General features: G+C 32.3%; 1 protein-coding gene across 3 annotated transcripts in view; it reads left to right on the top strand.

Moving 5' to 3' along the window:
• The window catches only part of LOC106122269 (phospholipase D3), a 28,054-nt gene that overhangs the window by 8,388 nt on the left and 4,716 nt on the right, over nucleotides 1–14,950 (top strand). The window contains exons 1-8 of one of the 3 annotated variants that reach the window (XM_013318198.1): nucleotides 3,015–3,098; nucleotides 3,274–3,386; nucleotides 3,562–3,726; nucleotides 3,997–4,174; nucleotides 4,848–4,982; nucleotides 5,146–5,268; nucleotides 6,387–6,455; nucleotides 10,822–10,950. In XM_013318198.1, the coding sequence (XP_013173652.1) occupies nucleotides 3,349–3,386; nucleotides 3,562–3,726; nucleotides 3,997–4,174; nucleotides 4,848–4,982; nucleotides 5,146–5,268; nucleotides 6,387–6,455; nucleotides 10,822–10,950 (837 nt within the window). In that variant the 5' untranslated portion in view covers nucleotides 3,015–3,098; nucleotides 3,274–3,348. Of the gene's footprint in view, nucleotides 1–3,014; nucleotides 3,198–3,273; nucleotides 3,387–3,561; nucleotides 3,727–3,996; nucleotides 4,175–4,847; nucleotides 4,983–5,145; nucleotides 5,269–6,386; nucleotides 6,456–10,821; nucleotides 10,951–14,950 lie in introns of those variants that run through there. The other 2 variants (XM_013318197.1, XM_013318196.1) reach the window with 2 other exon arrangements.

Below are 14,950 nucleotides of genomic sequence, written 5' to 3'. Positions count from 1 at the left end.
ACTTAAGATTTTTTAAAATGATTTTCATTTTACGTAACTCAAACGTCAACAAAAGCTCTCACAATATTTTAAATGATACTGCATTATAAATGTGGGCGTCGCTTGATGATAAAAGCACGTTATCATTTCCTCTAACATATACATACATGAATATTTTTAACACACTAACCTATAATTTTAAAGATGTCGTGTGTATAAAAGTAATTAGACACACGATTATAAAACTAAACAATCATAAGCAAAATACGGAACTAGTATAAATAAATATTTACTAGTTTTTATATACACGATAACTTAGTTTACCTAACTTATGTATACTATAATATGAACATTCATTCATAGCTTTCATATTCGAAATAAGAAATGAAAAAATGTAAAGAAAAAAAATACTATTACTTAGGAATCGTAACGAAATATTTTTAATCTGTAAATCGCATAAATAAATCAAAATTTAAGTATTGCTAATGAATTAATTCTTCATAGTAACCTCACTCAGATATAATATTATAGATAAAAAATATATGAGTAGGCTTTATTCGAAAATATAATTTAAACATGTTATAGTTCCAGTGTACTTCAGCTACTACCTGTTTAAATCTTACTAATATTATAAATGCGAATGATTAAATGGATGGATGGATGTTTGTTTGAATGTATCTCCGGAACGGCTAAACACGGCTACTGATTAAGTTTTTTTTAATAATTGCGTGTGGACCGAGTCGCGGGCGATAGCTAGTCAAAGAATATAGCGAAATGTTAACAAAAAATGATACTATTATATGGATGGTAGACAATATATTTAGGAGCTTTCAAAAATGCATTCTTTGAACTGGTTACTTAATATTATATTGTCAATCTTTTTACAACATTTATTTTCGAAAATAGAACAAATACTAATTATGATACTGTCAACATAAAACAAGTTTTCTTTTTCTTTTACACGTTTCAGATATATTCTTACTTGCATTTGTGATATTGAAAATGGAATAACATGTCGCTTGGTAAACAAGGTTGAACAAATGTTGAAGGTTTTGCGAATTTTATACTATACATTAAGTTCCAAAGACATTTGTATAATATTATTCAAATATTCAAAAGTAAGTAATGCGAAAAATAAACGTGACATTGTTTATTCGTCGAATTTTTATGGATAATACGATGTCTATTAAGCGATTAGTTTTCCAATTTCAACGAGTTTTAATTTAGAGTTAGTTGTCGCCCGCAACTCTATCCGCTCGGGAATAAAAGGAAACTTAATTAGTCTATGTCTTCTTTCAGACAATGTTCTACATGTATGTCAAATTTCAGTAAGATCAATGCAGCCGTTTTGGATATACCTACTAACAAACATCCATTCAAACATTCGCATTTATAATATGAGCAAGAAGTTAAATGTCACGGATTCTATATGCGATTTTAGGTCGTGGTAAAATTATTTATGTATGAAGTTTATAAGCGATAACCGAATTTCCGAATCTGAGCCCCTTTACTTATTCCATGTATTTATTTCGTGATTTATTTCAAACTAGCTGTAGCCAAATTTCGTCGTGATCCAAATCCAGCCATTCTGGAGACAAACAACCTTCTAACAAACATCAAACCATCTAAACATTTGCACTTTTAATATTGTAATATTAGTAATTAGTATTAGTATGATAAAAATCATTGCTTAAAGTTTAAGTCTTAAAAACTATAAAGTAACAAACATGGTTCAAAACAGAACAAGTCAGTGATATATACCATGAACTCATTTATATTATTCTGTTTACATATTGACAGCTTTATAATGGTAGCACAAATACCAACATTTCAAGTTCTACTAATGTTTAAGCGAATCCATTTGTCACTGGTAGTATAATTTGGACTGTTATCGTGTTCACACGACACTGAGGTGGAATTTTTTATGATGTACTTGGTTCTGGTTCGATAAAGTAAATTAGGGTGTAACGGAAAACAATCTCGTAGTTCACGGCTTGTAGCTGTGAAAACACACGCAAAGAGCGTACGCTGACACTGTTTGTTAAAGGTTAACCTATTCCATTGTTTAAAAAGCGTACTCAATTAACTCGAAGGTCGTCCACATAGGCGTAGTGATTTAAAAAGTAAGTAAATTTGTGAGTCAACCATGGTCATCCTTAAGTTTATATACATCAATTTAATACTCGTTGTAGTCAGATAAAAAAAAATGTATGGTTTAAAATAATCTATGGTTACATTTTCATCTATTTTCATTTAACGGACTTTTTGTATCATTTTTTTTGTTCAGAATACTAGTTTGATACTAAAACAGAACAAAACAGAATAATTGTAATCATACCATATTTTTTATTTATAACTGGAAGAAAATTTTCGGGAAGAAATATAAGTAAAATTTTCAAATCTATTTAACCAACCGGAAGAGACATATAGCATTCGCATGCCAATAAGTCATCAAAGTAGGCACATAAAACAGTTTCGTAGTGTAATTTATTTTATCAATGATTTACTGTAAGCGCTACTGTTCGAGCTAACGATGAAAAATTCTTAAAAATACATGGTGCAGGTAAATTGTACCTTTTGCGTGATATCATAATAATGACTGTGTTTTGCCCTCAATAGTTTTACGGTCTGAACTAACCCAGTATTTAAAATGCACATGAACAATGCGGCGGTTGCCGACGTCATCCACTTTGCAGTAATATTTTTGCTACTATTGCGCCAACACGGTTCGTAAAGGAGCACCAGGATACACGAAAATGCAGTTATTAACGTATTGTATTCGTGATTACGTTTTAAAAAGTTTTTACAGTGATGCATGCTCATTGAGTATTGATTTGGCTTACTTTGCACCAACGTTACTGCAATTTCTACATAAATGGTTAGTTTTTAATATTTTATATTGATCTTTAAATAGCTAATATACATTTACGTTTTAACATATATTTGGTATAATAAGAATCTTTAATTATATTTTCTGCATAGAAATGAAAATTTGTAATGTCCAATTTCATTTCCGGCTGTATCGACGTCAAATGTCAGTGCGATGTGAATTAAACGTCAAATCAAAAGTTCAAACGTCAAGAATAATACAAAAACAAAACAACGTAACTTTTTATTAAGTAATGCTCTGTCATTAGTTCCTTTGTTTTGTTTAAGTTATTGTATGTAAAATGGGATATTTGGAAGCGATATTTAAAATTTTTAAGTTTCGAATAAAAGTTTGTTTTTGCTCGTTGCAATAATTTGTTTGTAAACATTTTGCTTGCACAACATTTAATATTCATTTTATTTTAGACTGTATTAGAATCGGGGAGTGTGGGGAACGCGTCATCCTCTGATGAGGAGCTCGAGCAGTGGGAGCAAATTTTCATGATGAGGGATGAAAATGGAAACAGCTATAATGACAAGTAAGTTCCTTGAATATCTTTTCCTGTAAGAAAACTATTCAATACTTCTATTAAGTTTTAACTTAGTTAAGTTGTAATGTAATTGTATTCATATTAATATTATCAAGTAGAAGGAATTTGATTATCCCACTGAAAACTGATTATTTAAATTATTTATTTGATCTGTTTATTGCAGAAGGAAGAAACGCAGTATATGGTGTCGGCCATCATGTATCCCTGTTTCTATAGTCATTTTGCTGATAGTTCTTGTTGTACTTGTGCCATTATTGGACCAGCCCAATGTGCCACATGCAGCTTCAAGTCAGCAACCTGTCACGGTACATTGCTCAGATGAGTGTAGGTAAGATATTCTACCCAATAAATTGATGACTATAAATTATTAAATAGTGATTATAACATAAAATAAATTGTTAATCAATTAATTTTATTTTGATAACTAATTTTAAAGTCAACCAATTTAAAATTAATATTTAAATATAAAAACAATTTGATATTCTGCATAAAACTTGAATATATTAAATAAGTTGTATCTTTTCACTTACATGGACGGAGTCGTGGGTGTCAGCTAGTATTGTTTATTAGTTTTTTTTAATAAATTATTTATTTTCAGATTATCCCTTGTGGAGAGTATACCAGAAGGGCATATGTATCCTCCTAATATGACACATACACCTACAAAAAATGTTTGGTTAGATTTAATAGATGAAGCTCAAACAACAATAGAAATAGCCTCTTTTTATTGGTCTCTTAGGTTTAATGAATTTTATCCGTACAATTCTTCTATAGAGGTAAGTGTTTTTATTTACTTTATATACTTTAATCTTATAAAATAAAATAATAAATTCATTCCATCGAACAATTTCACTGTATTTTGATTTCTTTTGTATGAGGAATGAATAATTTTTGTGTTTGTATTAGATATTTTTTTATTTTTACTATATAATATTTTGAATTTAATTGTTGTTGGCCTTTTGGCATCTGTTTTACAATCTGTCAGAAACGTGTTTTTTTTTGTATCTGGCACTGAACAAATAATATTTTTAACCTAATATCTGTACTTAATCACAATAGTACTCTTTGTGTTTAAATGGTCATAATATTATAATAATTGTTCAATCTGCTCTACATAATAACAGAGATGGTGACACATTAAAAATATCAAATCTGCAGTTCTCTGACAGAAAAGTTACTTACACAGCAATAAAGTTTTTATGTCATCAAATATGTCGACTGGCAAGGGCATTTTTAATGGCGCGTAAGATATTACACGTGTATTAAAGTTCTGACCATAAATTTTATTGGATCGTAATGTGTTGATGTTACATTTTTATTATGTTGTTTCTTATAGCAATTAATATGTTCGGTATTTGCGCCTTGTATATTTGTAGAAATTTTTTTTTACACAACTTTGCTATTATTTTCAATAAGGCATATCGTTTTCGATTCTGTATATATTTGTAGGGCGAGCAAGTGTTCCAAGCATTATACGCCGCCGGATCAAAAAGGAAGATTGATTTAAAAATTGCTCAAAACTGGCCCAGTAAAGACTATCCTAATATAGATACAGAATATTTAGTTAAGAAGAAAGCGGCGCAGGTAAATCGTATACCTATGTTTTTTTATTTTTTTTATGCGATCGTTGACTTATTCGTTTTAGGCTGCCATTACTTGGTAATTTTTTTGAAGTCAAATAATTACCATCTTATTATATTTTGATGTAACATATGATTTTTTTCTTATTTTTAATTATAAATAATAGGTAAGAAGTTTAAACTTCTCCAAGTTGTTGGGCGGCGGAGTTCTTCACACCAAGTTTTGGATTGTGGACAGAACGCATTTCTACATCGGCAGTGCTAATATGGACTGGCGAGCATTAACTCAGGTATGTAACTTTATTATTAAAAAAAATATGTGAAAGTCTTTAATAAAATTGTTCTCTTTAACCTCTGTATACTTCTTGTGTTTCTGTACAAAAAACGTTTTTTTAGGTTAAGAAAGTAATATAAGATAAAAAAAAATAAAAAATATTTGTATGCTGATCTTAAATACAACCAAACAGTATCTATTCTTCAAAATTATTTATTTCCAATTCTTAATAATTCCATTATGCCAGTATAGTAGGACAGAAGTGTTCAAAATCAGCATTGGAATTAAGTAAACACTAACTACCGCCAGTGAACCCAAACAATCCATGCCAGGCCAGCAATACTATCCTGTACTGACATAATGTAAACAAGTTATTATTTTTGTAAATTCTTTATATGTGATACTAGCCGTCGTCCGCGGCTTCTATGTGTTCTTCCAGACCATTTTCTATATGTATGCCACATTTAATAGAGATCCGTTCAGCCGTTAAAGAGAGACCTTCGAACAAACATCCATCCATCTATTGAAACATTAGCATTCATAATATTAGTAAGGTTTTTAGGGTTCCGTACCTCATAGGAAAAAAACGAAACCCTTATATGATCACTTTTTTCATTGTAGTATAAAATATTTCCTTCTATGTTTTAACAGTATTAAAATCTCAACTTTTAAATGCCCGGTTTTCTTTTAATCCGTTAAGACTAAGATATAACGTAATCTTAAAGTAAATTTGTAATTTCTCGTCGTCGTATTCTCAAAAGGACACAGCTGTTCCTACAATTTACATCGTAAATGTTGAGTAGGTCCTTGTTGTGTATTGAAAAAAATTTAATGAAACATACCTGTACGGTCTAGGAATAATAGAATTTAACTCTAAAACCAACGTAGCTTAAGTCCAATTTAGCTTGAATGCTTGCAAGGTCTCGGCTGTGGACGGTACCTGAAAAATGTCTGTACTTATTTTTTTTAAGTTTACTTTTTTTGCGTTCCTTAAAAAAAAATAAAAGCGTATTAATAATCTTGACAGGGTAGACAGCGACAACGTTACTTGTGTAATATTTTGTAATAATTTCTTACAATTTTTTTTTTAATATTGTGACTTTTTTGCAATAATTATTTTATTTGTTTTAACAGGTGAAAGAGCTGGGCATCGTGGCGTATAACTGTTCGTGTATGGCCAATGATTTGGGGAAAATATTTGATGTAAGTCTTTATTCGGTTACAAACAACATAACTTACGCTTGTAACCCAGAGGGGTAGACAGAGACCATGGACTTCAATTTAGCGCGATCGTGACACATCTTTCTCGCATCTTCATACATCTACTACTGGTTAACAAATTTGAAAAAAGACGTTAGGTACGGGAATATTTTAGACTTTTATTCTTTAACTTTGTATTTTAATTTAATTTAATAACTTACGACACAGGCGCCCTCTTTACAAGGACTCGGGCACTACAACGAAAAAACGTCTACGTCATAAACTCGTATAAACAGCTACTTCAATTTAAAATAGACCTTAATGCTTACCACTTAATGTTATAATTACAACGGAAATAGTTTTAAACCGTTCTCGACTAAAGCTCAGAGAGATTTTCATTATTGAAATAATAGGTTAAATGCTGATTATACAAAATTACACTTTATGTGTTGACTTTAAAGTTTTTATTTAAAAAAATTCGACTTAAGAATACACATACCCGTATGTATAAGTACTCTTAACCCTAATTAATAATAAGCCTAATGTTCATACGTGTTTAGGAACCATAATTACTAGTAATATTTTGTGATGTTAATTTTAAAATAGGTTACAAAAGTCGGTCATGTATTGTGATAAAAACTGTCGTAAAACTTCATATTTTACTTTACAACAGAAAAAGGACTGTTATAAAGTAAATTTAAAAAAAAACTTACAGACGAATTGGAAATCTTCTTTTTAAATCATCATCAGCTCACTATATGTCCCCACCGAAGGGCTCGCAGCCCACCCAAAGTTAGGGGTGATAAGGCCATAGTCAACCACGCTAGCCAAGTGCGGGTTGGATGACTTCACACATATCTTTGAATTTCTTCTCAGATATGTGCAGGTTGCAACACGGTGTTTTCCTTCACCGTAAGAACGTCGGATAAATGTACATATGTAACTCGAAAAACACAATGATACATGGCGGGATTCGAACCCAGGACCTGCAGATTGCAAGTCAAGTGCTTGACCCCTGAGCCACCGATGCTCTATTAATTAATAAACCTATTCAATAATGCTTACTCTTTGAATAGTTTCATCCATTTTCATTTCATTAAACAAGAACTTGTTAAACAAACTTAACACAATCACATAAATAAGTTATAGTTAGTTCATTCATTTAAATAAATTCAAGAAATAATTTCATAAGACAAAGCCGTTTATATAAAGCCATGCTTGTCGTGTTAACAGTACAATAATTGTCGCATTATGCCTTTAAGTCCGTAACACACAGCAGCAAAAGCGAAAACGTATAACAGATTTTGCTCCCCGTTCGGTTGAGCGCAAGTTAGCCGTGCTGTTAAATTTCGCTTCGGTTGCGATTTGCTTTCTCAGCAGTGTGTTAAAGACCTTATAAGTTTCTTTTTCCGTACTGTATTAAAAATTAAACCTTGACTTTGTTCATACAGAGAGACGCAATTAATCCCCACCCTATCCCCACACCACCAACCGAATTGCGAAAAGCGCTACGTTTTTATTTTTAATTTTGCAATATCGTTTTGAATGATGGAATACTAATAATAAACGTCTCATTAATACCAATTTAAATGGTACTAAAATTAGTTTGCGTTGCCTAAACATAAAACATGTGTTGATCTCATTTCTTTTTAGAGGAAAAGAAAGAGACGACAACATGTTTTCTATGAACGTTTTGAAGTTATAATTATGTTCATCACATACTATTTTATAATTACTATGAAGTGTTAATAGCCTAATTAACCGTTGATTTTATATCAAAATATCTGTATAAACCATATCATCGTCATCCCTGTCATTATCTTTGACAAAACAGAGATAGCAATATGTATTGAACGGAGATTTTGGTCTTAGAAATCCGGTTAGAGAGAAAAATGGTAAGAGTACGGTCATTCAATAACGCGGCCCTACATTGAATCTCGCTATGTGACTCACGTGGAACATATTTTAGCATAAACCTAGAGCGTATTTGAAATGGTTACAAAAATGTAAACATATTTAAACCTAGTAATATGTATGAAAAAAGCACTTAATAAAGAATTATATTAAATCTCGTGTCTCCATTTGTTTAACTTGTATCTCGCAGGTAATGCGTTCGGGAGTCTTACCAAGGTCTCATGAATACAATGTAGGCCCCTTGTGTCTCGGCGACAAAGAAATCATTACTTTAAGGGTAAATATTCATGCATACTTTGTAGCCCCGACCTTCCATCCCCACTTTGTACGAGTGAAAAAAGCCGTACTGAAGATCTTTTTCACAGCCCTGACCTTTGCATTGCGAAAAAATTGATTTCCGTCTTAGCATTTATATCCGCTACTTAACCTATAATTTTTTCTTCTTTTATATATTTTATCACATTTATTAATAAGCTTCAAAATAGTTTATGTACTTGCAAAGTCATCTGATTTGTCGAATAAACAAAGCCATACTGATTTTATTACTTTATACTATTATAGGTAATAGAGATTTACCTGATAAATATCGCCCTTGGCTAGTTCGTGTGACACTTATATATTAGGTACAAAGTCTTTTGTTATAAAAATGTTTTCTATATATTTTACGAATAATTAATTCCAATGACGAATCACCTTAAGTACCATTATTCATTTCACCGCATAACTAATAAAGTTACAAGGTCAAATATATGCATTGCTTATTTTTAGGTCGTCATTTGTTATAATAGAAATAAAATGTGACATTTCATTATGACGTCATTCCATTCCCGCATTATGTTTTACGGTTTGTTTGTTTTGTTACATAGAACGTAAGACTTACCGTTGGTTTGAGACATCAAAATCTCTAAACGTATCGTCATCCGTGTTGTGCATTATCTTTGAAAAAAAAGTTTTTGGTCTCAGAAACTCATGCTTAGAAAACATAAAGTGTTAATGACAATTATATTTTTTGTTCCTTATGAAGTATATACACGCTTTTATTATTGGACTAGGTTTCGCACGCGACTTCGTAAGCGAGGAATTAAAAAAAAAAATTTATGAGTAGCCTGTGTTTTTCCAGACTATGTTCTACATCTGTGTGAAATTTTATCAAGATTCGTTGAGCCGTTACAGAGATACCTTTAAACAAACATCCATCCATTCATACATCTATCCATCCATTAATCTTAACATTCTCATTTATATTATAAGTATAATTTAAGTTTTTGGAAAAATGGATATAAAAAACAAAAGCCTAATAACGAATCAACAAATCAGCATACTTTTTGTATTGTTTCAAAAGCTATGTCAAAATTCTAATCCATCCGGCGTCCATTTATGATTTGTGTCGGTGCTTTTGTACACAGACTATGAATAGATGAAGCAGCTAATTTTGGCACATTGCTCAATCTTGGCATTTTGCCAAACCGCAATAAATAATACATCCATTTCAAAAGCATTGGTAGACACTTTTGTTACTTTCTCATTATGTAATCTTTCGATGTTTGTTTCAAGTCTTTTAACAGATTATTGGCCTTAGTTTTATTTGCGTGATATGTATCTTTGAGACAGTGAGAAAGCCATCTGGCTAGTTTATTCAAAATTATTCAGGTAATTTTCTTGCTAACATTAGAATTAAGCTAAGTTTTAATAAACAAGTAATAAGTATACTTTGTTTTTTTATTCTCTATTTTTTTACTAAAGTTGTTTTTATAAAGTTAGGAGTAAAGCGTTAATTGAAATAGTTGGCAAGTCAACAAGTCAGTTCACAAAGTAAACGCTACGTTAGGAAACGCTTTGAGTCAAAATAATTGCGCTTTCAACCAAAGTAATTGAACTCTTCTAGTCTATAAAAGTTTAACAACCCTCTAATATAAATGGGTATTTAATGGTTGTTTAAAAGAGACAGTAATACATTAAAATTTTATTACTTACTAGCTGTCGCCCGCGACTCCGTCCGCTTTGAATGAAAAAAAAAACATAATTATTAGCATATGTGTTCTCCCAGACTATGTTCTACATCTATTCCAAGTTTCATTGAGATCCATTTAGCCGTTTATATGGGAAAAACAAAAGGGCTCTTTTTAGGGTTTTCCCGGTAATTATTCGAATATTTCACACCTTTTAAAACTTATTTAGAACTTCACGAACATTTCATGACCAAGATAAGATAAATCCGTTCAACGGTTCTCGAGTTTTAGCGAGACTAAAGAACAGCAATTGATATTATATTAAGATATATAGATAAGATAACCTACGTAAACAATCTTAAAGTTATTTCATACGTTTACGTCTTCGGTGGCGTAGTGGTTAAGCACTAGACTTGTAATCTACAGGTAACAGGGTCGAATCCCGCCATGTATCAAGATATTTGTATATTTTTACCCGACGCGTGTTCTTTGTATGTTTTCGCCAGGTTTACTGGCAGCTGGGGGTGGCCGACTCTGTGCCGGCCACGTGGCCATTCGCGTTGGCCACAGATATCAACATGCAGCGCCCCGCCAACATCAGCGATGGACAACGCAGTTACGGCGCTTACATCACGGTAAGTACTCTAAAACTTTAAGGTAAATTAAATACTATCGCGGCATCTTTTCTAATATAATATTAATAAGATGAAAGATTGGATTGTTTGTTTGCATTGAATAGGCTCCCAATTAAATGAATTTATTTGAAACTTTCACTGTTCGGAAGCTACACTATCCTGTAGTGCTAATAGGCTATATTTATTACTAGTTTTTTTTTTCAATTTCGCGTAGAAGAAGTCGTGGGCAATAGCTAGTGCTTTAATAACTTAATGTGGCCAAAGTTTTTAGTAACGAAGGTCGTGTGTGACCAACCTTAACAATCATCTTTAGAAGTCTAGACGAATTCTTCAGTCAAAGTCTGCTCGGACAACATCTTCTGTATATTTTTAAAATAAATTAGATTGATTTTATAAATTGTTTTTATAGTATTGTTTATTAATCGTTTATAATGGGAACAAAGCTTCAACATTGCACATTTTGTTACTAAAAATATCATTGTATTAAATTTCCTATCTCTCTAAAGACAACAAGACTCGCTACAGTTTCCTTAGAGCCATTAGTGTAACGTTAGACGCAAGCCTCAGAGATGCACTGAATACGTCCATTACGTGCACACTCTGTGTCCCCAATGCCCCATTCTAAACTAAAGCTACATATAAATTTTGAGTTTAAGATCTTATTAAGAATATAATTTCAAGTAATTATTTCAAATATTAGCTCAAACATCAACCGGAACTCAAACATCAATCAGCGCGGATTTTAAACAAATCATGGTTGTTGAAACATTACAATAAGAAATGCAATCTTGAGCACTAAATAAAGTATTTATACCGAAAATCAGTGTGGTGATATATATTTATGATGGCACATAAAACCACGTAGGAACGCTCATCCAGAGGGGGAACGCTGCCAGTATCTTCGGGACCTTGCCTAAAGGGACTTCTTTTAATAACATATTTTAGTGAATTATTCGTTTTTTTTAATATTTTATTTTGTATCATAGAGTTAAAACCACGTTGACTTTCATAATATCAATCAGCGGTCCAAGTGTTAAAAGACGTGTTAACAGCGTCTTACTAAAGTTTTTGGAGTAATCATCACACTATATGTCCCCACTGAGGGGCTCGGAGACTACCCTAAGTAATACTTTGAGTAATGAATACATGAGCTTTGTTAAAAATATTACGTATAATTTACACCTCTATTTACGAGCTTTTTTATTTCACTAGGTACTAGATACGGCTCTCATCCCAGGTGTTTAAGAGTTTCTGTATTTTATGTTCACTCACGACTTTACCGTTAAAGCACTACTAAACGTATAAAAATAATGCAATTTAGCGAAAGTGCCGGCTGCCATTCCGTTTAATGACAACGGACGCTCCGGTGGTAAAAGCTTCAAGCGCTGACTCACTAACGACCGCTGTTGTGAAAATTACATACACCACCTCCCGTACAGCGATAAGCGCTTTCTATTTTGCGCTGTGTTTACCATTATCGCTGTCATTTAGTGTGTAATTATACGAAGTGAAATCCCAAATTAATTAGAATAATACAGCTGTATAAATATGCACGTAATTCTTTTTAAAGAGGTATTTAACCTCTTTTGTTCTAGTTAATTTTAACTTTGTCGAAACTACCAATGTTTTTTTTAAATAAAAACAAAAATGAAGGCTGTTGTTCGGATGGATTGCCAGGTTGTGGAGTATGTTTCCTCGTTTACTTTTGTCTGTTTTAAATTACTAGTTTAGTTTAGTGTAAATTTAATTGTTTTTGAGCTAAGGATCGTATTATAATATGTGGGTTTTCTTTAAATAACAACTGTTTTTTTTTATATTTTTGATACTCTTAATCAGGTAAAACATAAGATTACAAAGCTAACTTGCCAAATATTGGTCGTAAATGCCAAAGTTTATTGCTGTTATTCTGAGAATAGGGATAAAAGAAATAAAAGTTTGTAGCTAGGGTTGAGGTTTGCCAAACCGGAAATGGCGTAGTTCCGGCGATTTGCGACGTCACCTATTATGACTGACAGCACTTTATAACGCCAACACTTTTATGTTACTAAAACATAAAACTCACATAAAGGATATTTCCACGTGTCAAAACAACAAAAACGAAATTTAGTTTATTTCGAAACGTCTAATTAAACTCGACAAGACATAGTTATTCATTCTTTTTGAAAAAAAAACAAAATGTGTTCCAGTGCCTACGTATTTTTTTACAATAGAATTCTCAGAAAACTTCAGTGAAATTCTTTCGTTTTTCTCCTATATGTCACTAATATATAGAACTCGCAACCTCCCAAGATGAACTATGTTATGCATTTGCGCTAAATTTAGTTCTAAAGAACATATATTTGTGTTTAACTGGTTAAACCCCGAACTTTACCAAGTTGCGGCGATACCGTTTCAAGTTAGCTAAGTTATTCCCAAACGGATGCTCAAGTTATACAACTATTTTCTTAACATTCTATTAAACTTCCAACTTGATTTATCTTTATATAGAAATTGTAAAGTACTCATCATCAGCTCACTATACGTCCTCACCGAGGGGCTCGGAGCCTACCCTAAGTTAAGGGTGATTAGGCCATAATCAACCACGCTGGCCAAGTACGGGTTGAATGCCTTCACACATATCTTTGAATTTCTTCTCAGATATGTGCAGGTTGCATCACGATGTTTTCCTTAACCGTAAGAACGTATGGTAAATGTACATATATAAATCGGAAAATGAAAAACACATTGGTACATGGTGGGATTCGAACCCAGAACCTGCACATTGCAAGTCAAGTGCTTGACCACTGAGCCACCGACGCTCTTATAAAGTATTAGTAATTAAATATTTTTATGGAAAAAATATTAAAGCCGTATTCACTAAATGTGAAATAAAAGCCTAAGTAGGTTATGCGTAATAGTTAATTCCAGTAAAATATTACCTCGTAACATACACCTATTTAAGTTAATCGAAAATATAGCATAGAAAAATTGCCGCGTCCGTGATATCTAGTTGACATTCTTCAACGTCGCTTTGTTAAACATAAGCCATTGAATTAAAAGCACCGTGTAACATATAGTTTCAGATTTAACCTGTATACGCTAAAGATTAAAGAGATTACTACGTTATTTATCTATGCAGAATAAATATTAGCTTGGCAATAAAACTAAAACAATTCTATTAGATTTTCGAATCGAATTAAATCTATAGAACGTTTAATGATTAATAAGGAAGACTTAAGTTCCCCTTAAATGCCGTGGGACTGTAATTAGCGGCGAGCGTGGCGGTGTAAATACCAGTAGATCTCCGCTGCCGCTCGTGACATGCAAGGCGTTGTATGGTACTAGATTACATCGCCGTCGCGCGCCGACCTGCTCGTCGAAAATGTCGTATCTGCGGCCTTAATGCCTTCTATCTTATTAATATTATAAATGTGAATGTTTAGATGGATGGATGTTTGAAGGTATCTCTAGAACGGCTGAACGGATCTTGATGAAATTTGGCATAGATATAGAACATAGTCTTGAAGAACACAAAGGCTATTAAGTTTTTTTTTTTAATTCCGCGCGGACGAATTCGCGGGCGACAGCTATTGCTTACCAAAGTTAATATACTTAATGTATAATAAGCCTTAAAGCTCGATGTCATGTCGATGCCTCCCTCGGGTGGTAACCGCAAATACTTAATACTGTGAGCCAGGAGTTAGAACTTGTTGGGGAGTTACGATACTTGACGTCAACTTGGCAGAACCAAGTGCTTTGACGAAATAACTTATAATCAATTTTAGATTTAACTTACTTTGACCTAGTTATAGAGTTGATTTTAATTCTAAAAATATTTTTAATAAGACGTCATAACACAACTTTAATTACTTCTTACTAGTATATTATAAATGCGAACGTTTGTTTGAAAGTATCTCCCGAACGGCTCAACGGATATCTCTGAAATTTGGCATAGATGTAGGACATAATCGGGAAGAATACATAGACGACTTATTAAGTTTTTTTTTAAATTCCGCGAGGA

Source organism: Papilio xuthus, unplaced genomic scaffold (genome assembly GCF_000836235.2).
Source record: "Papilio xuthus unplaced genomic scaffold, Pxut_1.1 DF826933.1, whole genome shotgun sequence".
Taxonomy (NCBI): domain Eukaryota; kingdom Metazoa; phylum Arthropoda; class Insecta; order Lepidoptera; family Papilionidae; genus Papilio; species Papilio xuthus.
Note: the sequence above shows the minus strand (reverse complement) of the source record. Positions and strands in the feature narration are given on the sequence as shown.